Here is a 10,088-nt window from a genome sequence, read left to right on the forward strand (position 1 = left end):
AATTCGCGTAAATAAAAGCAAATTTCAAACAGTGTCTATGGTCTCGCGACTTCGCTGCTCTTTTCCTACTGCCCTCCGATTTTGGGGATTTTCTCTCTCTAGAAGCGTCGCCGCCCTTTCTCTCTCTAGCAATCTCATCGTTCGATCGATCGATCAATCGGTAGGCTCGCTTTCAAACTCAATTCGCATGAGAGGGAGAGAACGAAATATTTATCCATAGTTTCTAGGGTTTTTGTTTTTGTTTTGGGTGTTGTTTCTTCGATTGTATTCGTTTTCTAGGGTTTGACTTTCGATACCCTTCTATGTATTTGCAAAATTGCGAGCATCCAAGCACCAACAAAGAAATTGGAATAGTTGTCCGTTGTTTTTGTGTTTAATTCTCGTACTTGTTATCAGATCTGTGTTTGATTGGTTGTGTCAAATTGTGTTCTTTGGATTTTGGGTTCTAAAAATACTATAAATATTGTTCGGATTGATTGGGTGATTTTAGGGTTAGGGTGTTATTAGATAAGGAAATTTGGAGGAGTTTCTATTGGAGGGTTTTTGTTTGGAGTGTTGGCTTTTGGATATATATGGCGGCAGGTAGGCATGGGGTTTATCATGACAACGAATTTAGGGATCATGAGTCAGAGGTTGATGTTTCAAGGCGGGATTTTTCGTATTCCAAGGGTGAGTATGATAGAAGTAGAAACAATGATCATGACTACGACAGGGGTCGAGGTCGTGACCGAGGGATGAGGGATAGGGTTAGGGGTAGACAGAAGGATGTTAAAGAGAGGGACATAATTAATGGTGGATACCGTTCTGCTTCGAGTAAGAGTGATCCGGGTGCTGGTGGTGGTGGTCCAAGACGCTGTGGGTTTTCAGTAAGAGTCATGGACCGCGAGCCGGGTGAATTGTCCAGTGAAAGTGGCTCTGATGAGGCTATTGATTCGGAATCACAGGTTAAACCGATTGAGGCTTCAAAGGTAGAGAATGGGGTTCGGTCACCTGTGGGGAGTAAGAAGAGGAAGTTTTCGCCAATTGTTTGGGACAGAGATGATAAGGAAGTTAGCAATACATCTAAGAGTAGAATTGCCCCAGCCACTACCAGACTGCCTCCTCTGCCACTGCTTCCTAAGTCCAACCGTCAGCCACCCAAGATTATTCCAGACGGGGCTGTAAAAGTTTCTCCTGTGAAAGCTAGTAACCTTTCAGAATCTTCACCAGCTAAGTCTCCTGTGGATCTTGGGTCATATGTGGATGTCGTATCTGAGTCCCCAGTGGATTTATCTACTTCTCCACCTCAGGAGCAGCCATGGGGTCACTTTCAGGAGACTGAGGATGAAGTTTACATCCCGACACGGAATGTATCAGCCTCTCGATGGGCAGGTGATGTCAATTCCCCAGCTGACGAACGTGAAATTTCTGATGATGAAGAAATCCCTAAAAGGAGGAAGAAAATGTCTCTTTCTGAGTCGGTTGAAATGAAGGTACGCAGGGAGTCAGCTACTCCTGAGCCTGGGGAACTTAAGAGAGAAGGCTCTGAAGGAACTAGGACGAGGTCATCTGAATCTGATGGAGGTTACCGTGTTAGGTCTTCCAGCAGAGATGATTACCCTGCCAGTGATTCTGACAAGAGTGATTACATGGAGATAGATGAGGAACGCTATAGAAATGACACTAATGTTAGCCAGTCAGATACAGATTCTGAGAATGAACATAATTCTCATGATACACCAGAGCTTGCAGTCCCACCACAAAGAACTGTAAACATGCTTGAGGGGTGTAGAAGTGTTGATAAGTTTGAGAGACTGAACAAGATAGATGAAGGGACTTATGGGGTTGTTTACAGAGCCAAAGATAAGAAAACAGGAGAAATTGTTGCGCTGAAGAAGGTCAAGATGGAAAAAGAAAGAGAAGGTTTTCCTTTGACCTCATTGCGGGAAATAAACATTCTTCTTTCTTTTCATCACCCATCTGTTGTGGATGTTAAAGAAGTTGTGGTGGGGAGCAATCTTGATAGTATATTTATGGTGATGGAATACATGGAGCATGATCTTAAGGGATTGATGGAAACGATGAAACAACCTTTTAGTCAGAGTGAAGTTAAATGTCTAATGCTTCAACTATTGGAGGGTGTAAAGTATCTTCATGATAACTGGGTGCTTCACAGGGATTTGAAGACGTCAAATTTGCTTTTAAATAATCGAGGTGAGTTGAAGATCTGCGATTATGGGTTGGCTCGTCAATATGGGAGCCCATTGAAGCCATATACTCATTTGGTGGTGACTTTGTGGTACAGGTGAGCTGCACCTTATTTTCGCTTATCTTCCCTTCTCTATTTATGAGGAAGCTTTTGACTAGCTTGGTCTTTTATTTATTGGGTTTTCAATCTCCTTTTTTTATTATTTGGTTTTTTAGTTGCAGTTCATACATTCCGTTATCCAACACCATTGTTGTTGTGAAGCTGTTAACGATATGGTGCATCAGTTGTGTTTGGTTTCTTATAGTTGTGATGTTTTCTGGGGTAGACTGCTTTCCGAGCGAATTTTTTGCACTTTTATTTATTGACCTGATTGTGTTTTTTTTTGAGGGAGGTATTGTTGAATAAGAAAAATTAGAGGAATGATAACTACTGCTCCATGGTTGATTCTCAATGGTTTCCATTTTCCACATATTTTGTCATCTTTTTGATTGTCAAGGATCCTCTTTCTTAATGCTTGAGCTGTCATGTTTATAGGGCGCCTGAGCTTTTGTTGGGAGCAAAGTCGTATTCTACAGCAATTGACATGTGGTCATTGGGCTGTATAATGGCTGAAATGTTGTCAAAGGAACCGTTGTTTAATGGGAAAACAGAGTTTGATCAGCTTGACAAGGTAAAATGAGTGTCTTTTTGCCCTTGTTACTGCTGCTGCTGCCGCTGTGGCTGTAAAAGTTATGTTTTAACTGTGGGCTAATTAGTTTTGCTTGGTCTTTTTATGGCTGCAGATTTTCAGAATCCTTGGCACACCAAACGAGACAAATTGGCCTGGGTTTTCCAAACTTCCTGGAGTTAAGGTGAACTTCGTCAAGCATCGGTAAGTATCTATTTCCTGTATTCAATGCTCAGCTAAGTTGATTGCAACATTCATGTTATCTTATTTTTGACTGTTTTCCCAGGCTTCCAGCTTTGGGTGATTCTGGTCTGCCTTTCTGGCCTCAATTGGTGACAGTTTTCAGTTACACAACAAATATATCACGTGTCTATTAACTAGTGATGTGTTTGTTTCAGGTGTAACCTATTGCGTAAGAAATTTCCTGCTACATCTTTCACTGGATCACCAGTTCTCTCTGATGCCGGATTTGACTTGTTGAACAAATTTCTAACATATGACCCTGAGAAGGTAATATATTGCCAATAACTTTGATATTTCTCCATATAAAATTTACTTCTGCTCTACTTTCTTTTTTGTTCGTTTCCCCAAGTTAAAATATAATTCTAAAGGCCTGTGGTAATGTAACAGCGAATTACAGCTGAAGATGCTCTTAAGCATGAATGGTTCCATGAAGTTCCTCTTCCTAAGTCTAAAGAGTTCATGCCTACTTTTCCAGCACAACATGCACAGGACAGGCATGTTAATACTATGAAAATGAGATGACCAGAAGTTTAAATTTGTTTGTTAAGTTGCATTCATTTAAACGCATTTTCTATTCATGTGGATTTAGGCGGTTGCGAAGGATAATGAAGAGCCCAGATCCTTTAGAGGAGCAGCGAAGGAAGGAGTTGCAGCAAGGGGAATTAGGAACTGGTGGGCTGTTTGGCTGAGTGAAATGAGTTTGTACCTGGAGGCCTTTGATCTATGTTTCAGTTTTTTTTTTTTTTTCCTCTCAAATTTACATGGTTGAGCCATTGAGGTGAGAGCCATGCATTCAAAGGAAGTTGCAAAACATTGTTTGCGAAGCGATCATTCATGCTGTTTTTTAGCAGGCACCTGTGAACCCCTGGGTGGAGAAACATAATTCTATTGCCTGTTGTGCTGTCAGATCTGTAGCAGATTGACTCTGTTTCTCCAGCTTGGCCGTTATATTGAAATGCATCTCTGACACTGCTTGCATCGCAAGGTGTGGAAAAATGGCCTTTTCTTTCACGAGAAGTTTCACTTGAAACTTGTGTATGTAACATATTTTCGTTGGTATCTTGTAAACAATTCTCTTAAAAATTTAGACTTTAGTTTTGAAATACCAGAATAATATGGATCTTACTACTTTTATCAGTTCTATCCTTTTTAATCATCGTATTGTGTTTGCAAGAGACGGTTGGTGTAAAGCGGAGGGGACGCTCTTACCTTTTCATTGAAGAAGAATTTGACCGAAACTATTCCACATTGAAGGTAATAATTTAAATCTGACATATGTGGAATGTAACCAAGGATAAGGATTTTGCTTTCCATCCATGTGGAATCTCCCTATTGAAAATGTCATACTAGACGTATGTATTGATATATTAGTATCGTGGGTTTAACCTTTAATTACTTGGATATTTGTTCTCACAATGTACTTCTCATACAACATCATTGTACTGTGGAGGAGCAAGTGAACCTGTTTGTGTCCATCTCATGTGCCTGGTTCTGTTGTAAGGAGTCATTTGTTGTTAGAAGATTGCCACAGTATTTTGTGTTCGGATTTATTAAAAGATAGCAATATTTCTCTGGGGTATAGATATAGATCTCACTATAGCAATATTTCTCTGGGGTATAGATATAGATCTCACTATTCTCTTTCTTTGGCAAAATCAATCAATAAATCAACCAATGTATGATTTGGAGGCTTCATATGGTGATGAGTTTTTAAAATCTGCGCACAATTTTTATCATGTTTACTCGACAATCATGGCATCTAAAAACTATTGAGTATTAATGACTTTTAATATAAATGGCTTCTTTTGGGGGTTGTTTGGAAGTTCTGGAAATGAAATTGTTTTATTGTCCTGTACATGGCATGTTTAGATGCAGCTTTCATCATGATTGGAGCCAGCCAGCAAAGCTAATTACTAAAGTTGTGCCCTAGATATGTATTAAAAATAACTTCGGCTTTCATATTGGTTCAATAAGCATTTGAGTATTTGCTGGTATTTTCTGCAATGGCCATTCAAGATGATGGATTTTTAAAGTTATAATAAATGAGATATCAAACCTGGATGAGGAAATAAGATTTTGCTTTGATGTCCTAACATGGTCTTAGTTGATAAGTTAGTTTAACATGTCACCAGGCTTATAAAAAAAGAAAAGAAAAAGAAAATAGAGTTAAAATGTCAGTATGAAGTTGCAGGTTAACTTGCAAAAACTACATTAGAGTAGACTAAGAAGTTGGTTATTCACTCAAATTGAACATATGCTAGGGATTACCAAATTAAAGCACAGTATTGAACTGACCATGCAGGTGTATGCAGTATTCATATCCTCTCTTTGAATAAGTTGGTACATGTTTATAGTGTAAGAAGGTTGCCCTCATCTGTTTTGTGAGTTATGTGGCTTGGATTATGTGAAGCTTCTATCATTCTGATTTTAAGCATGCAAATCGTTCACATGGAAGTTCTTGGGCAAGTATTTGTGGTTTTGGATTTCAATGGTTTTCTGCTGATTGTTACAATTATATCATAATGCTCGCCATTTTTTGTGGAGGTTGGTGTTTTTATCAGTAAGATTCTGGGTAGTTGAGAATATCCTTATGCACGATCTCTTTTATGTATATTTTCTCATGCTGTTGTATTGGACCTTTTGGAGCTTCTTATGTTATCTATTGAACTGATGAGTAAGTGTGCTGACACCTTAAATATGAATGGAAGGACAAAAGATTAGTTATTAATTCTGCCACCCAGCTCTCTTTTATGTATTTATGAGGTGAAAAATTGTGGGTTTTAATAGCTCCAGAATTTTTATGACATTTGTCTGCAAATGTCCTGCAGTATCAAAGCAAGCAGGTTGAGGAGGTTACCTGCACAAACTGGAATATATAGAATTTCCAATTATGTTAACGGTTCTTCAGAAATTGATTTTGTTCCTTCAAGCTCAGCAGAGGTACCTTAACAACCCTTGGTTTGTTATCTTGTGAATAATTGACATGTTCACTGTTTCACTGCTAGATCTAGTTTCAGTCTTTGGTATTGTCGTTTTACATAGTATAAAATTAATACTTATGAGGCATCCCTTTTCTTGTCATCTGTAAGTTCCATTCATGACTGCGTGCCCTTGTTATTGGAGAATTGTTTCAGCATGCATTGTAAAATTTGATAGTCCTGATGTTTGTGGCTCGATGGTACCTCAGTTTGGTTTTGTAATTGAATAGAAGGGAACAGAATCTGCCAGTTAAATATTGTTCAGAAAAAGTTGTGTATTGAGGGGAGACAAAGTTGCTTATGCAGACGAAACTACATCTTTTTAAAGCAATAATATGACTTCTGTTTGGTGGTAGGTGAAATATCATAGCTTTCGTCCTTTGTAAATTGACTTGGTTACTGTATCAATCTCTCTTAGTTGTGATTCATTACAAATTTGTAGTGGTTTTATGGTTTGTAGTTATCATGGAAGAGTGAGGTTTGTATTTTCCATCATTTCATGCAGTTCTAATAATAACTGAAGTAGTGGAAATTGCCCTGGGTGCATTTGGAATGTGTTCATATACAATTACAGAACAACATAGACTACTATGTTGAATTGTTTAGATTGTAGCATTAAAAAAGCCAGTGTACTTGCAAAATGTAATAAAATTGTTTGTGATCTTTGACATGTTTTGGTTGCAATAGTTTAAAGGGTATGTCTATTTGTCCAAAATTCACTTTTGGAAACATTTTGTTTGAAGCTGGATCTGGGTTTGAATCTGTTTGGCTTCTAGGCAATGCGCGAGGAATTACAAGTGAGCCCTCCTATCATTAGCCTAGCCTCAGCGTGAATCTACAAATGAGCCCCCCCTCTCCTCTGGGTTGGTATCGTCATTTTCAGTGAGTGGTGTTGGCCTGTAAATAGAATGATAGCATCAATACAATACTTGTTATATCCATCATGGTGTTGGTTTGTAGTAGAATTTCCAGATTTGGACAGTTTCATTGATTCTTGTTGCAGCCAAATGGGGTTCAATTTGGAATACAGTGAGACAGAATCGAGGAAATTGCCGACATTGACCAATTGGTGTACCTTCAGAATTTTTTTTTTGAATGGTAAAAGAGTTTTGAATATTTTGTTTGTTATGGAGTGGAGTTATACCTCGCGGACCAAGTGGTTGGTCAAGCATCCCGCAATAGTATTAGTGGACACAGGATATTTGTTGCGAGATGAATTTCAATCATTTTTTTTTTCGACTCCGCGTGAACGTGCATGGCTAATGTTATTCATAATTTAATAACACGGTGGGCCTTGGGTATATATGATATTTGAAAATAGTTCTGAGGAAAGTAAAAGTATTATATTTTTAAATTTTGAATTTGTCAAATATATTGTTTAGGAAATGAAAAGTTACATTTATTTTATTTTATTTTTTTATCACATTAAAAATTCATTCAAAATCGTATCAATGAGGTGGACACCACAAACACACCCCAGACGGTGTGGTAAAAATTTAGTATCAAGGTAAATATGGTGAGTGAACCCACTTTTAATAATTAACTATTTTGTTACATGCATATGGTAGGATAAATAGGAAGAGGGGATTGGATTGTGATATTGATATTGATGTTGATATTGATATGACCTTTACACTAATTTTTTTATAAATTTTTTTGATGGTGATGATGATGTGATACCACAACTAATGTATTATCCAACAAATTTTGAATATTCCATCTATATTATCTTAGTGACATGTTTACAAAATATTTATATATTAATGAAAAACATTTATAATTTAATTATTAATATTTATATAGTTTTTCATTGATTTGAAACTTGTTTTTGAAAAACTACACTGATGGATGTGTAGTTTTCCCTATTTTCTTAGCCAACAAATTTTGAATATTCCATTTATGCATTGGCCAGGCCTTAGTAGGTGATTTAATGGACCTTTTTCGAAGTAGTTATATCTTATACCACTGGTGATAAAACCGATAGTACTTAAAATATGGTGTCCAAAGTTGCTCAAAAAATATTTTCACATTACCTAAGGTTTGGAAAATACAGTTAGCTCTACATTTATTTATATAATTACACCTAAGTGTGTATCTTAATAGAAAAGAGATAACATTCATGCAACTAACCAATTATTGATAAAATAAACATCAATAAAACAAACTAATTGATGTGAATTAAAACATCAAGAAGATAATTAGTGTAATTATGTTAAAAGTGTAGAGATAATTGTATTTTCCTTAAACTTTAGAAGAGGAGTGTGATTTACACCTATATAACAGCAGTAGTGGAGGGAAAGAAGGACGGGTCACGTGTCCCCCTTAGTTTTGAGATTTTTTTTTTGTGTGTGTGTGTGTGTGTGTGTGTGTCTTGTTGTAATATATAAAGTATATATTTTTTTTAACATGCTTTTTAGTTAAGAATTTATTGTATTGTTACAATAAGTAATTATTTGATACTTTGAGAGCACTATGTGGTATTATTTATGTTATAGTTTAAACTAATAGTGTAGAGAAAAATCTTATAGATTGGATATAATGAACTTATTATTTTCAAGCAGTTGACTGACTGCTTAGTGTGATTTGTAATTTCTCATGCTTTGAGTATCATGTAGGCAATGCTATATGGTATTTTAAGACTGTTTAATAATTTTCATTCAAAACACATTATTTATAAGCAATGTCATCTCTTTAATATTTTTCTATCAAATAAAAATTAAATAGATTTTATAATAATTTGTGCTATAAACGATGTGTTTTTATTTTCTAAAATTAAGAATTTTGATTCATAATTTTTTATGCTCAAATTACAAACTTACATCACCATTCTGCACCGAGCTATTCTACACTATTATAGAATTTTAATTTATTCCCATTAATAATGAATATGTAATTTTTTATGCTTAAATTTAGCTCATAAAATTATTATTAGTTTAATGTTCATCATGATTTTTTTTAAAATAAAAAATTATAATTAATTATGTCCCTCTACCTCAATTTCCTGACTCCGTCACGATATAAAAGACATGGTGCACACTTTCATCACATTGCATCTTTAAGGCTGTGAGGGAAAAAAAAAAAAAAAAAAAAAAACCCCCTTAAATTTCATTTATTTTTCTTTTTTGTCCAAAGATTTACTCCATAAATTTCACATTTCAGTTACAATTAGTATTGAGCCAAGCTGCATCTTTATACATCATACCATGTTCAAGCCGTGTGTTTGCGCGCGCCTTTGCTCTCAGGACCTTTCAACACGGGGATTAGAGCGGCCTAAGAAATTGAGAACCATTTCACGTACCTCAGTCACATGAGCAAGGATCCTCTAGAGTGAAATTTTCCTAAAGTTTCCTAGAGTGTCACATTGTGTGGTTGAGATTTACTGGCAAGTCACATCAATTTTTCTGATGTGACTTGCCAGTAAATCTCAACCACACAAAGTAGCACTCTAGGAAACTTTAGGAAAATTTCACTCTAGAGGATCTTTGGTGCAGTCACATTGGCATTTCACATAGACAAATACAGATCTAAACCGACCTGTTAATCACAAAAAGGCGAGTATTGTTTCCAACTGGTGGTTATGAGCAGCCAGCAAAAGATGTGGAAGTAGACGCTTGATTCACAATGATTTTGCCTCCGCTTGTAATCTTGGTCTAATCAGTGTTGAGATTTTGAGACGTAGGGTTTGTGGAAGATGTGAGATTTTAGATTAATCACTCTGAAGCTAAAACTATGGTTTTCTCAACCACAAAGAGGACTAATGAGAGCTGGATAAAGAAGATTGTGTTGATTAGGCCATGATCAACTGTCCATCCAAATATTGTGATACCCCCGGGATTGGTCAGCAAGTACATCACTGCACGGCCAATGAAAAATTTAACAAGAATGAGACGAGTGCCAACTGATGCACCATATAAAGTATGTAACTATGATTCCAAGAGATCAAATTCCTCCTTCACCAAGTTTTGACTTGAATTCAGAGGATCATCAACGGCTAAATTCAGTGACTTGAAGT

The 10,088-nt window shown here is 36.4% G+C and overlaps 1 protein-coding gene across 50 annotated transcripts; it reads left to right on the forward strand.

Moving 5' to 3' along the window:
- On the forward strand, positions 1-7,311 carry LOC114311450 (cyclin-dependent kinase G-2). Of its 50 annotated transcripts, none has more exons than XR_014328647.1 (11): positions 1-2,284; positions 2,723-2,858; positions 2,971-3,059; positions 3,142-3,164; positions 3,254-3,365; positions 3,486-3,592; positions 3,688-3,876; positions 3,950-4,083; positions 4,273-4,352; positions 5,927-6,038; positions 6,820-7,311. XR_014328647.1 is itself a non-coding variant. In XM_082867899.1 (7 exons), the coding sequence occupies exons 1-6, from the start codon at positions 573-575 to the stop codon at positions 3,785-3,787; spliced, it is 2,256 nt and encodes a 751-aa protein (XP_082724025.1). In that variant the 5' UTR covers positions 1-572; the 3' UTR covers positions 3,788-3,796; positions 3,950-4,235. The 50 variants fall into 50 exon arrangements, 3 of the variants coding, with proteins under 3 accessions (XP_082724025.1, XP_082724026.1, XP_082724024.1); XR_014328646.1 differs by having other exon boundaries at positions 6,853-7,311; XR_014328653.1 differs by having other exon boundaries at positions 4,006-4,083; positions 4,275-4,352.
- Positions 7,312-10,088: the final 2,777 nt, after the last annotated feature.

This window comes from Camellia sinensis, chromosome 5, assembly GCF_055761805.1.
Source record: "Camellia sinensis isolate YWXY chromosome 5, ASM5576180v1, whole genome shotgun sequence".
Taxonomy (NCBI): domain Eukaryota; kingdom Viridiplantae; phylum Streptophyta; class Magnoliopsida; order Ericales; family Theaceae; genus Camellia; species Camellia sinensis.